Source organism: Mastigoproctus giganteus, chromosome 1 (genome assembly GCF_048544385.1).
Source record: "Mastigoproctus giganteus isolate SK-2022 chromosome 1, ASM4854438v1, whole genome shotgun sequence".
In the NCBI taxonomy this organism is placed as follows: Eukaryota; Metazoa; Arthropoda; class Arachnida; order Uropygi; family Thelyphonidae; genus Mastigoproctus; species Mastigoproctus giganteus.
In genome coordinates, this window is record NC_143575.1 from 177747335 (window position 1) to 177761900 (window position 14566).

A 14566-nucleotide genomic window follows, 5' to 3' on the forward strand; every position below is an offset into this window, starting at 1 on the left:
TAGTCTTGTGCGTGCATGCATGCATGTAAAATATTACTGGAAAACAAAGCAACTGACAAGAAGTAACAGTAATATAGAGTTTATTAGTTGTACTTCATTGTTTTTCCTGTATTTATTATTCTTTGCATAAATAAGTTATGCATTTCTGTGGCTGTTCATTTCTATGCACTTGGCACAGCTAGCAGTTATGTGAATTCTTATCATTTACTGTATAAGCTGGAACATGTTGGTATCGCAGGTAAGCTCCTTAGGTAAAGCCTTGACAGACAGGCAAAGATTTGTTATTAATGATGTCTCTTCAGACTGGATTAGTGTTAGAAGTGGAGTCCCTCAGAAACTAGCACTGGAATTGGTGCTGTTTTTTATTTTCTTAAATGATGATGACAGAATGATACAGAAGGAAATTGGGAGATCTGTTAATGTGCCATATGATTCTATAATTCTCCTTCAGAACAACTTAGGTAGATTTCAGAGAAGGTCAGAAACTGTTCTGATGCTGCATAATGCATGGTTGGGATATAACACTTAGGAAATAACCTCAAAATAACTTATACACTAGGAATTGAAGACGTTAGAGGAAAGGAGTGATTGGGGTTGCAGTCCAAGAAGTTCTCCATACAGTATAGGTAAGTGACAAGGAGAGTCTGTGGTGTCCTATGAATAATTTATTGAGCATTTACTTTTTGAAATGGGAAGGTCATAATCCTACTGTATAAGGCATTTTGCCTTATACAGTGGGATGGCAAAATTGCACTCAGTAGCACTGTGATCCTATGTGCTGCTAGTAGGCAAAATAAAATTTGCCACCCTGAATGTTGAATACTAATAAACATTAACCAATCAGAAAGCAATGTCAAAAAAATTTGTTGTCCTCCTGAACTGTCACCTATAGGTGACACCCACCTCGCATATCCATTTGCAATGGCCCTGTGTTTATTGTTTGCAAGTATAGAGACCACACTTAAACAAAAACATAAAGCTTCTTAAAAGGATACAAAGATGACTGATATGCTTGTCAGGATTGGCAAAGGGTGCCCATATGAGGAAAGACTTTGAATATGGAAGCTACAGAGCTTGGTAACTAGGTACTTTTGGGGGGGGGGGATGTGTCTTACTGAGATCTGTAAGACTCTGTGAGGGGAATGTAAAATGAATGAAGGTGAAATTTTCATGCTTATAATGTAATTGATACTAGAACAATGGCCATAAATCCAAATTATGCAGAAAGAAATGTAGACTGGATTGTAAAAAGCATTCATATAGCCAAAAAGTTGTCGATTGCTGAAATTGATTACCTCCATGGTGGTTAAGGCTGCAATTTTGGGGAAATTCAAAAATCAGCTGCCTCAACACTCACCATGTGCAGAGTGAAATTTACAGTCGGGGGGGGGGGGGTTGTGCTGGTGTGCCAGAATCCCAGGGCTTCCTTGTCCCATAACTCAATCATCAAACATTGCTTTGTCAACTTGACATTAGTTTCCATCATAACCATTAACATATATCATTAATAACCTGTGCATCATCAGAAAAATGTGTGCCACCAAACTGTTGTTTAAGTGGAACAAAGAAATATAAATCACTTGGGACTAGGTCAGGGTTGTGTGGAGGAGACAATTTTTCCACTCAAAATGGTCTTGTGTTGCATACACTGTATATAGCCTTGTGTTGTCATGCAGTACTAGTGCTCCACATCTTAATAGCCCTATCCATTTTCTCTGAATTGAGTCACTGTGTTCTTAAATTTTTAATATGATGCAGCATTGACATTATCTCCAGACTTTTAAAAATGCACATGAAGAATACTATGACAGTCCCAGAAAACCATCACCTTTCCTGCTGAAGATGCTTCCATGGCATCAATACATGTTTGCATTTGGTTTGAAAGTTGTGGACACATGATTCATTATCAGTAACAGTCCTTCTGTTCAATATGTCATCTCTCTCTCTTCCTGATTATGACAGAAGTGTTCTGTGCAAGTCTGATGCAGTGTGTTTTGTGTATAGATTTTGGTTCCCTGAGAACCCATCCCATATACATTCTTCAAAATTTGAAATGACCATGCTATGTGCTTAACCATGGGAACATCCCAAAGTTTCTGCCACATATTCAATCTTTATCCATCTGTTGGCTCAGATTATTGATTCCATTAGGACCACAACTTGCAGTTTCAACCAGATATCCTAATCTGGCATTTTTTTGAAACATTGAATGTGTTCTTGTTCAAATTTTCAACCTGGATGTAAACAGCCATATGTACTAAACACTTATTGCCTACAATAACTGTTTAGCACAAGTATAGAGACACACTTAAACAAAAAGCTTCTTAAAAGGATACAAAGATGAATGATGTGCTTGTCAGGATTGGCAAAGGGTGCCCATATGAGGAAGACTTTGAATATGGAAGCTACAGAGCTTGGTAACTTGGTAAACGCCTGCCATGTCACTGATAGCCTGAAAATTCTCTGCACATGAAGAATACTTCTGCCTGCCATTGTAAATCAGAATTTGCCACAGTTTTTCTAATTTTACTCTGTTCTTCAGCATTGTTTGCATGTTTTCAATTTGCATGTTCTCAAAAATATTGGTACAAACGTTTAGGGGAGGTAGGTAACATCTAAAGGAATGTGAATCGCATAGGAACCCATAACCGGAAACGTCACCTTAAGTCGGTACACTGCACTGTTCATCAGTTCGCGGGAGGGAAAATTTCTGGTTTACTCATTCAAGCAGTAGTCGCTGCATGAAGAGCATGCATCGATATACAAACTGTGAGCTGGCAGACGTGAACCTAGTGTATGGATTAGCAGAGGGCCTACACAGTGTGCGTCCCCATGCGGCACAACATCACTTTGCAATAAATGTGTGGGCAGATATGGTCGGTGACTGCTTAGTCGGCCCATACCTGTTACCATCCCGCATGAACTCTGCTAAATATCAGATCTTTCTTGAACAAGTTCGACCAGGGTTACTTGACGATGTTCCAGCAAATGTGAGACGCAACATTTGGTTTCAACATGACGGGGCACCTGCCCATTATGGAAGGTGTGTTCGTGACCATTTGAACAGGCGTTTTGGGCGTCAATGGATTGGCCGTGGTGGACCCGTTGCCTGGTCCCCACACTCACCTGATTTATCGAGCCTTGATTTCTTTCTGTGGGGGCCCTCAAATCTATCATGTATGAATCGCCTGTGGAGATGGAAATGGATCTCGTGGTAAGACTCATCTGTGCTGCTGCTACTGTCAAAGAAACTCCAGGTGTGTTCGACCATATCCACCAATCCATGCTGCGTCGGTGTCACGCATCCATCGCGTCTCATGGTGGAACCTTCAAGCATCTGTTATAACATCATGAAATTCATCCATCTCATACTCCATTGTTAATATTATTAATATAATTAAAATCTCCCATTATAAGACTCTCTGATTTACTGGCCCACTCTATTTCCCTGTACAGTTCCTTATTATACTCATCAGAGTCATTAGGCCTATAGCACACTCCTACTCTCAATTTTGATCTCCCAATGCTTATGTCACACCAAACTGACTCAACACTGCACTGTCCAGCGATGTCGACTGGCTTCACTTCCTTGGTTTTTATGTGTTTCTTAACTAATAGCATAACCCCTCCCCCCTTTCTATCCTGTCTATCCTTTCTGTAGACGTTGTACTCCCCAAATTGCAGTTCTGCATCCCTTATATCTGTGTGACACCACGTCTCTGATATCCCAACAATATCTGCCTTTGATGTTTTGAGCAATACCTCAAATTCATCAAATTTATTTACTAAACTCCTAGCATTGGTGTACACGCAAGTATACCTGCACCTGTTTCTATTCTTAGCTACCCTAACACAACCCATGTGTTTATTTGTACCGCAATGGCTCCCAGCAGTCTCTGAAATACCATGCATCTTGTTTTTCAGGCTTCTGCTCATTCTAATAGAAGCAGTGCAAGAATCTCTTTCACCTCTGCCAGTGGCTACTGTCAATCTATTGGTCTTTGTCTCCCCCCAAGCTAGCAGTTTTCCGACCCACCTAACACTGCCTCGATAGCATCAGCAAATATTCTTGCACCCTTTCTATTTAAGTGTATCCCATCCCTGTAGAAGCAATCTCTCCTGTTAACAAGTACAGTCCAGGCTGAAAAAAATTCTACCCCTTGAGCCTTGCACAATCTTTCCAGGGCTGAATTGATCGACAAGGCTCTCATCATATACTCCCTCCTATCGTGTCTGGGCAGAATTGCAGACACTTTCAAATTCAACCCTAATTCTCGGCTTTTGTTCAACAGTGACCTGTACTTGTTAAGTAATTCTGCCGGTCTCCTACTCTTAATATTATTAGTGCCAATGTGTACAACTATATCACCTTTTGTGCCCTTAAAAGATGATATTCGCTCTACAACGTCATCAACCTTTGCCCCTGGCAGACATACCCTGGTCCTGTTCCACCTATCTTTTTTACAAAGCATGTTCCCCGTTTCCCTGACAATAGAGTCACCAACAACTACTAGTTCCTTCGGGACCAGCGCATTCTGCCTTGCGGGTTGTCTCTGTGTCACACGATGCCCAAGTGCAAGCTCTGGCGTTGATGTGGGCAGCTGAGAGCTTGATGGGCCCCTCAATTTAGTTTCTTCGAGGGCATCCACCCTGTCCTTCAAGCTCTCATATAGGCCCACAAGAACGCCGATTCACTACCAATGCGAAAAACGTGCAGGAGGTGTAGGGGGCACAAAGTCGAATCGGAATCACATAGCATTGCAGGGTCCGAAATGCCTTCGTCATGCGGTAGAGGACGTTGAATGGGAGGTCGCATGAACAGCGATCCTGCTGGAAGTCAGTATTTGTGAACCGTTTCTGTTGAAGAAACCAAGTAGCAAAAGTCCTCCGGAGTGGATAATCCACAGGCTCCAATGATTGGACGCGTTGCAGATGGTATGAACTCATTTGGTTTGTTGACAGTATCCTCCATACAGTGGATCGGGAAATACCCAATCGTTGGCCTATCGCTCGAGTACTCATACTCGGATTGCCTTCTGCAAGACGTAGGACATTCTCCTCATTGTCTGGCGTCCTCGTCATTCGCTCTCGATTCATGGTACCTCTTGTGAAACAACCAGTCTCACACGTGCGAAAATCTGCACGTGCGTTCTTCTGTGCACACGTGTGAAAATCGTATGATGAGGAGCACGCCTGTTCGGGAAACGTTCCTGGTACAAGAGCAGAGTGGTGCGCCCGTTACAGTCCGCAGCTCCATACGCGAGGTGCATGTCAGCCAGTTCAACGTTTGAATACTCGTCCATCCTACTGCCTCGGGAACTTGTTCGCAAATGCTGACTTCCAGCGGGATCGCTGTTCGCGCAACCTCCCGTTCAATGTCCTCTACCGCATGACGAAGGCATTTCGGACCCTGCAATGCTATGTGATTCCGATTCGTCTTTGTGCCCCCTACACCTCCTGCAAGTTTGTCACACTGGTAGTGAATCACCCTGTATATATTATAGTATACTTTGTTATGCACCACATATGCTACACTTTAAGTGTAGAAGTGTACCCTATTGTCCATTATAGTAATGCTATAGTAAAGAGCAATGGTCAACAGACTGATACTACCCTTGATAAGACAGTATTCCAAATTTGAAACATCTGGAATATGAAATTGTCTGGCACCCAGAGTACCTGAATTTGAGAGCTTGTATTGTACCAGTTTAATTCATATTCAAGTTCTTTTCATGTTAGACTTTGAATATTGACATCATTTTTTCCACTGTAGTGAATTCCTCACCGATGATGAGTTGGCTGCATTACCACAAATTCAAAGGGATCAAATAGTGCTTACCAAATTTTTAGGTAGTGGGGCATTTGGTGAAGTCTTTGAAGGTATAGCCCATGAATTACAAGGAGAAGGAACCTCACCAGCCAAGGTTGCTGTAAAGGTATAATAAAATATATTCCTCTATAACAAGTTTACACTTTTAATTCTTTTTCACAAAACAACTTTTTTAACATTTTTAAAGAAAATGCATTGAGATACTTTTATTTGCATAAACCTATGTTAGCAACTCTTTTTTAAAAACTGCCACTTTTTTATGATTTGGTTATATTGGGTTGTTTTACTTGCTCTGTGGCTATGAGGCATTATGTCATGACTTTTTTTTTTTTTTTTATGTAAACCCCAAACACGAGAGGTATTAGAACCTATAGTACTTCGTACCGTGCTTGGGTTGGAGGTTGAGAAGATGAAAGAAGACATTTGTTGACATTGGACTTCAACTTCTGTAGACTGTAATTTTCAGGAAATACGTATGAAGGAAGGTTGTTCCAGAAAATGGCAGTTGAATGAATAAATGAGGAAGATGAAAAGTTGGGCATGTGGGTTTGAAGTTGGACAGTAAATGGATGTTGGCTGGTTGTGGCACGTGTTCGGACTGTTTTGAAAGAGAGAGCGGGAATTATAGAAGCCAATTCAGAAGAACAGTGCCCATGGAAGTATCTGTAGAAGAGGCATGCAGCAGAAACAGTACGTCTATGAGACAGCGAGTGGAGAAACTTTGTTAAAGATGAATCATTAATTAACCTAACTACCCTCTTCTGAATGGAATCAAAAACCTGAGAAAGGTTTTGGGGGCACCATCCCAGATGTGGGAACAATATTCCATGGAAGGGCGGATTTGCGATTTATACAGAGTGAGCAGCTGTTTGGAAGAAAAGTAACAGCGAGAGCGAAAGAGAAAACCAAGTTTTTTAGATGCAGAGGAAGCAATATTTGTAATGTGCTTGTGCCAAGAGAGATTAGAAGTCAGGGTAATCCCCAAAAGAGATATATCATTTTGCCTAGAAATCGGATTGTCACTAAAGATAAGCATAGGAGCAGAAGAGTCCTTTTTGCGAGATATAAGACAAGACTGAGTTTTAGAAGGGTTGAAATCAACTAAGTTGTCTTTGCCCCACTGGAGGATTACCTGAAGATCGGCATTTAAGGAATTGGTAGCAGATTTTCGAGAACTTGAAGCTGATTGAACAGGACAAGGTTTCTCAAAATGGAAAGTGGAATGCAATGTGCTATCATCGGCAAAACTATGGATAGGATTTCCAGTCAATGGAAGAAGGTCATTAATATACAAAAGGAAAAGAGTGGGGGAAAGAACTGAACCTTGGGGGACACTGGCATTAGTGGAGAAGTAAGAAGACAGAGAGCCATCTACCATCACCCTCAGTGAGCGATCAGAGAGAAAACTGGATAACCAATTACTAAAAACAGTTGGCAAACCATAAGATGGAAGCTTGTTTAGTAGACCTTGCCAAACACGATCAAAAGCCTTTGAGATGTCAAGAGCAACTACTTGTGTTTCACCGAACCTTTCCACTGAATTAGTCCATAAATGGGTAAAATAAGCCAGAATATCACCAGTGGATCGACAGTGATGGAATCCATACTGGCAATCGTTGATCAGACGGAAGGTTTCTAGGTAGTTTAAGTTAATTGATTTCTCCATTACATTAGAAAGAGTAGAAGTAATTGCAATGGGACGATAATTGGATGGGAGGGATTTGTTGCCCATTTTAGGAACTGGCTGGATATGAGCAAATTTCCAAGCAGAAGGAAAAACACCTTTGGAATAAGAAAGTGAAAAAAGGTGGCAAAGAATAGGAGTAAGTTCAGGAGCACAGGTTTTGAGAACAAGTGGAAAAATACCATCAGGACCTGGAACTTTCTTAGCATCAAGATTCGTCAAAATCCTTCTGACATCCTTTTGATGGAAGACCACAGGAAGCATTGAATGGAGTGTGTTGGGAATGGTGGGAGGTGTTTTACCAAGATCATTAATACATGAGTTGGAAGAAAAATGGGATGCTAGCAGGTTAGCTTTATCCTTGGCTGAAGTGACAACAGAACCATCTGGTTTAGACAGAGGTGGGAGCAGAGATGGGCAAAAGTTGCGGCCAATAGCTTTGGCAAGAGACCAGAATGCTCGACTACCATTAGGGCAAGAAGCAAGTTTTCTACTCTTAGCCTGTTCAAACTCTAGTTTGGACTGATTAATAACTGCTTTACAATTGTTGCGAGCTTTGGTGTAGGCAGAAAATGAAACTGAAGAATTAGAAACAAGCCAATTACGATATGCAACATTCTTCTCTTGGACAGCCTTAGCACATTTATTGGAAAACCAAGGTTTAGATAAAGGACGAGATTTTAAAGTGGAGTGTGGGATAAGGGATTCCATTCCTGCAAGAATAATTTCACTGACACGATCTGAGCAAACGTTGACATCAGAAGTTTTGAAACAGTAATCCGACCAAGGAAAAGAAGAAAAGAAGTCTTGCAGGTCATCCCATTTTGCATTCTTGTAATGCCAAACAAAACGAGGTTGGGAGTAGTCATGAGATAAAGGTTCCATTGGAGAAGAGACAATCACCGAGTTGTGATCTGAAGTGCTTAAATGACCTCTCACTTTGACCATCTACTTAGAAGGGTTGTTTGTGAGAATAAGATCAAGTGTATTGGCTGTATGATTAGGATTGTCCGGTATTCTTGTAGGTAAATGAACAATCTGTGCCAGATCATTAGTAATTGCAAAAGCCTCAGCATCTCGACCAGCTGGATCTGTGTGACTAGAAAACGGCAACCAGCTGGAGTTGTGAACATTAAAATGACCAAGGAAAATTACCTCACTGTTAGGAAAGTTGGACTGGAGAAAGTCAAATTGCAAAGAGAGGAAGTCAAAGAGCTCCAAGTGATTAGTGGAGTTGGGAGAATGGTAGAGACAACAGATGAATTTGACACAATGAGGTAGAGAGATTTTAAGCCAGAGAAGATCAAAGAGAGGAGATTCCAAATTGCCAAGTCTCTGACAGTTAACATCAGAACGGACATATGCAAAAGTACCACCTTTGAGGCGAAAGGAATCATACAGTGAATAATTTGGGCATCTGAGATGATCAGTAGTTGAATCAACCGATAACTGAGATTCTCTCAGAAAAAGTACATGGGGTTTGGCAGACTGCAAGTGGAAATGGACATCGTTGAGATTAGAATTGAGACCATGTATATTTGTGAAATGAATTAGGAAGTGCTTGGGAGGTTTAGATCTTTTCGCAGATAATCTTGCTCTATAAGTTTGACAATTCATGGTGTATTCAATAGTAAGAAAAAGTGGGTGGGACATGCTGTATGAAGTAATGAAATTTTGGATATGGCGTTCACATGGTAAGAATATACTCAGATCCTGGACATAACGTGGCCTCGACAATGCTCCCCGCATACACACACTACTCGGACTCCCTCCAATCACTATCTGGCAGAGTAGAGGTAGCAAGATTATACACTAGCTGATCCGGAAGTCTCCTAGAGAGTTACCAATAGGTTCGGTCTGGTGTTCTGTTCTAACATTGCTGTGCAATAAGTAAATAACTAGCGGCCGGCCTGCGAACACCGTTTTAGAGCAGTACCCTCGAAATGTAAGGAATATTGGATCTCTCCACGATGTTCATCATAACCTCAAAAGTCATCAATCATACTGCATAATGGAAGAGATAGGGAAGGGTTGATTGGAACTTAGCTCTAGAGACTGTAAAATATGTGTTGTGTAATGAATTTGCCATGTTTTTGTAGGGAAAAAAAAACCATGAAATTCTTCCCCATTGTGAAAAAAAAAAGCATATAAAAATTTCTCCCATCTCAATGAGATTTAAATCTAGTCTATTTTCACATTTGGAAGAATTTTAATCATTAACCCCTATAATAGCCATGAGAACTCAAGTGCATCACTTATCCAGCTATAATTAGACAAATTTTTAGATGTGTGCAAATGTGTAACTGTAAATATAATAATTCTTCTGATATGTATAATGCAATAAAAGTTGATAAACTATCATAAATTTACTTAAAATAAAGATAATATTTATACATTATTAAATAAAATACTTAATTTTACTGATCAAAGTCAAAAGTCAACCCTCCTTTTTGACTTGATTACAGACTAGCCTAAATTATGGGCAGAATTGTGTGTTACTTGAGATATGGTGCCACCACAGATATAAGGGATGCAGGATTTAACAATAGGGAAAGTAAACTGGGTACAGAAAAGATAGACAAGACAGAAGGGGGATGTGCTCTTGGTTAACCCCTTCCTGGAACATTTTTTTCCTGAAAATGTGCCATAATGGATCAACTTTTTTCATTTTACAGATTACAAGTATGCATCATGCGAATACTCATTGTATAGTTTTTTGTGTTTTTTTTAAATTTTTTAGTAGAAAATATATGGGAGTAATTAACCTATTTGGGCTATCCCGAGTTATCTTGTGTATGCCAAAAAGTTTGCGAATTATACAGATTTTTTTAATAAATTAGTTAAAATAAATACATTTTTAATAAATTAGCTAAAAGAAAGGAACAGAAAAACACTCTTCACTATTCATTTTATAAATAAATTTAAAAAATCAAGTAGAACACACAAGCAGTAACCTCCCACCACAAGCAATAATCGTGAACTAACTACATTCTGACACGGCCACTGCAAGCGGATAGGCGAGGTAAGCGTTACTAACAGGCAGCAGTTCAAGAGGGCACCGAAATATTTTTCAATATAGTTTTCTAATTGGTTAACACTTATCAGTATTCGGCATTTAGGATGGCAAATTTTACTTTGCTTACTGGCGACACATAGGAATGCACAATTCTGTTCTAACATTGCTGTGCAATAAGTAAATATAAGTAAAATGAAAGCCAGTCGTCTGCTGCCAGATGTAAGAAAATCCCAAGAAATCTCGGGATTTATCTGGCTAATGCAAAATTAGCCAGATAAATTCCCGAGAAAATACGTTTCAATCCTAAATTTGGAGGTATTATCGCTTGGTTCAGGTATTATTGTATCCCGAGATATTTCATGATTCCAAATAATGTTTAAAACTAAAAATGAGATATCTCGGGATAATCCATGAAAGGGTTAAGAAGCACATAAAATCTAAGGCATTGCATTCACTTGACATATAGGTGTCCAGTGCAATATGAGTCAGCTTGGAGTGACATAAGCACTAATAAAGCAAAAATTAGAGTAGGATGTAATAAAGCAAAAATTAGACTAGGAGTGTGTTTTAGATCTAATGACCATGATGAATATAATGAAAAATTGTATGGACATATAGATTGGGCCAGAGAATCTGAATGTCATATAATGGGAGATTTTAACAACGGCCAGCCCCTGTCTAAGAATTACTTGTGGGGCCCTGAGATCCTGTGCAATAAATACAGGGTATTTTTGTAATAGTGATTTTTTTTTTTTTTTCTTTCAGATTTTACAGCTGTTGGAGTAACAATAATATGGGTAACTAAACATTAAGATGGCGATAGGCTCATTGATAGAAATGCTGAAAAGACACGGATGATATTATCATTTAGACCTTTTGAGCGCGGAACCCTATTTGACAGAACCAGTTGAACATGCTTGTGGCCAGTGCTGATTTTAACTCTCTGGATACTTATGAGTTAATCATTCACACAGAATGTCTGCGGATTTATTGGACGATTGTTTTATACACCCAGTATGTCAGAGATGCAACAAAAGGAAGCAATGTTCTTGATCTGATTATCAGAAGCAGCCTTCATGCATTAAGAATCTGCAGACAAAAGACCCACTAGGTGGCAGTGATCACAGTGTCTTGATATGGGAATTACTTAAAAATATAACTACTATCAAGGACAAAAGGAAGGATTTTTGTTCTCCCAAAAGGTGACTATACTGGTTTCAGACATTTTAAATTCTAGGCAGTGATACCAACTAATGAAGTAACAACAGCAAATTCTGAAGGGGAAGCATTCAGGAATGCAATCGTAGATGCTACTAAATAGATGTCAGATGAACTGATGAGACTTGTAGTAAAGAAGAAAAATGCATGTGATGCATATAAATTATCAGGTGATGTGTATGCCTAAAGTGGATTTAAATGAGTCTTCAATCAAGTCACAAAGGAAGTTAGGCAAGCTAAAGCAGATTACAAGACGTCTCTGGCAAAGAAAAACAACAAGGACTTTTTTCTTATATAATAACAATAGATGGAAGGGGATGAATCATAACATTGGTCCACTAGATATGAATAGTGTATCTGGTAACTGAATAGGTATCTACATTTGCACATGAAGAATTCTTTAGGGAAGGGAATGAGAGAGAGCTAAATGATTTTGTTATAAGCTAAATGCAAAAAAAAAAAAAAAAAAAAAGGCACCTGGGGTGGATCAGATCTATCCGATTATATTAAAGGAGGTAAGCAATTGTTTATGCATAAATATGAGAACATCTCTGGATTCAGGGAAAGTCCATATGGACTAGAGATGTGTGAATGTCTCCCCAATTCATAATGTGGTATCAGCTGAAAGGAAACTGATAACTGAGAGGAAAGTAGAAGAAAAACTGTTGATCCCCACTTAATTGCTAAAACAGTTGAGCAGGGGCCAAGGTGTATCACCCACGTCACACCAAAGACTGCCATCCCTCTGTGCTATAGGATGATGTGAGGTGTCTACTATGTAATAATGCCATCACCAAGAATTACTACATAATAGATGTCTCTCATCATACAGTGCAACACCACCACTTCTCTTGTTGGAGGCTTGAAGTGGTGAAATCCATGTTTAGTCTCCAGTCTGCTGACAACTCCCATTACACAGCATATGACCATTGTGCTTTGAGGTTAAGATGGGCATCAAGCAAGGGTGCCAGCAGCATGGTGCAAGGTGGCGCAAGTGCATCACCTTTGGATGTTGAAGTAATAAATAAGTTTTAATATTCTCATTAATTTATTGAAACATTAAAACAATACAAATTCTACAAAAAAAAAACTAAAATATTAATTCAAATAATTTATCAAAACAAGAACAAGAACAAAATTAAAATAACTCTTGCAAAAGAATTAGACCCTGTTAATTTTTGTCATTATCTTTAAATAAAAATTGCAATCTTCTCAGCTTCTCTGTGAATCTAGTTTTATATAGTTGCATTCATAAAATCTTCATTGCCAATGACGAAATTTCTCACCTTTTTCGCTTTCATTCTGCCCGAATATGCTCACAGTCTGTGCATTACACTCTCCCACCGATCACGAAATGTTGGCTCAGCTGTACACATAAATCAGTCAAACTTGCCTTAATTAAGATATCGCATGTATTCGAAAATGCTGACCAGGATAGCCGGGTGGGTAAAGTGCCTGCCTGGCAACCCAAAGGTCGTGGGTCCGAATTCCGCCTCGGACTTGGATCAGAGTAGAAAAGGCAAAAATCTTGGTAGCTGCAATATGGCCGCAGAAGCCAATGTGACAACAACTAAGGGAAAAAAAAAAAAAAAAAGTATTAGAAAATTTATTGAACAAAATATTTATTCCCACATGCACCACCTTCAGTCTGCATGGCGTATAAGGCGATGGTCGGGCCACACCTTGAGTACTGTATACAGGTCTGGAGGCCTCATTTTAAGAAGGATGTAGTGCTGTTGGAATGAGTACAGAGAAGGGCAACAAGATTAGTGAATGGAACAAAGGGTTGCTCTTACAAAGAAAGGCTTAAGTTTTGCAGACTACAGTGTTTGGAGACTAGGCACCTGTGAGATGATCTGATTGAGGTGTGTAAAGCCTTGAATTGTTTGAGCATGCTCAGTGCTGATGGGATTCTTCCTTTTGCTCAGATTAATCACCTGAGAGGGCATAAATTCAAATTGAGGAAAGACAGTTGTAGGATAGATGTGCAGAAGTTTGCCTTTAGCCAGTGGGTAGTTGTTTGGTGGAACAGACTTCCATCTTTTGTTGTGGAAGTTGATAGCCTAAATAAATTTAAGGCTGAGCTGGACAGGTATTTGGAACGAACGGAGGGGTGAAATCGGAAGGGGGGTTTTTTGGCTGATGCTGCATAAGCTTGCTTTCTTGCATCATATGCCTCTACTAATACTCTTGACACAATAGGAGAGAGCATATGGTGAGAGACCTGTCAATCAATTCAGCCCTGGAGAGATTGTGCAGGGCTCGTGGGGTAGAATTTTTCTCAGCTTGGTCTGTGGTTGATAACAGGAGAGCTTACTTCTACAGGGATGGGATACACTTAAATAGAAAGGGTGCAAGAATATTTGCTGATGCTATCGAGACAATATTAGGTGGGTCGGAAAACTGCTAGCTTGGGGAAGGGATTCACAGACTCCCTCTCAAGAATCATTTCTTCCACTGCTTCTATTGGAATGAGGAAAGCCAGTTGCTGGGGGTTTCAGGAACTGTTGGGGGGGTCATGAAACAAGTAAATACATGGGCTGTGTTAAAGCAACTAAGAATAAGAACAGGTGCATGTATACTTGCATGTACACCAATGCTAGGAGTATAGTAAACAAATACGATGAATTTGAAGTGCTGGTTGAGACATCCAAGCAGAAATTTTTGGGATATCAGACTTGGTGCCACTCAGATATAAAGGATACCGAATTAGAATTTGGGGAGTACAATGTGTCCAGAAAGGATAGACAGGATAGGAAAGAGGAGGGGCTATGCTATTAGTTAACAAACACATAAAATCTAAGGAAGTGCATCCAGT

The 14566-nt window shown here is 39.7% G+C and overlaps 1 protein-coding gene across 1 annotated transcript in view; it reads left to right on the forward strand.

The window, feature by feature from the left end:
- The window catches only part of LOC150091323 (proto-oncogene tyrosine-protein kinase ROS-like), a 712204-nt gene that overhangs the window by 597142 nt on the left and 100496 nt on the right, over positions 1-14566 (forward strand). Inside the window, exon 33 of the mRNA XM_090389969.1 lies at positions 5774-5936. Within this exon, the coding sequence (XP_090246095.1) occupies positions 5774-5936 (163 nt within the window). The remainder of the gene's footprint in view (positions 1-5773; positions 5937-14566) is intronic.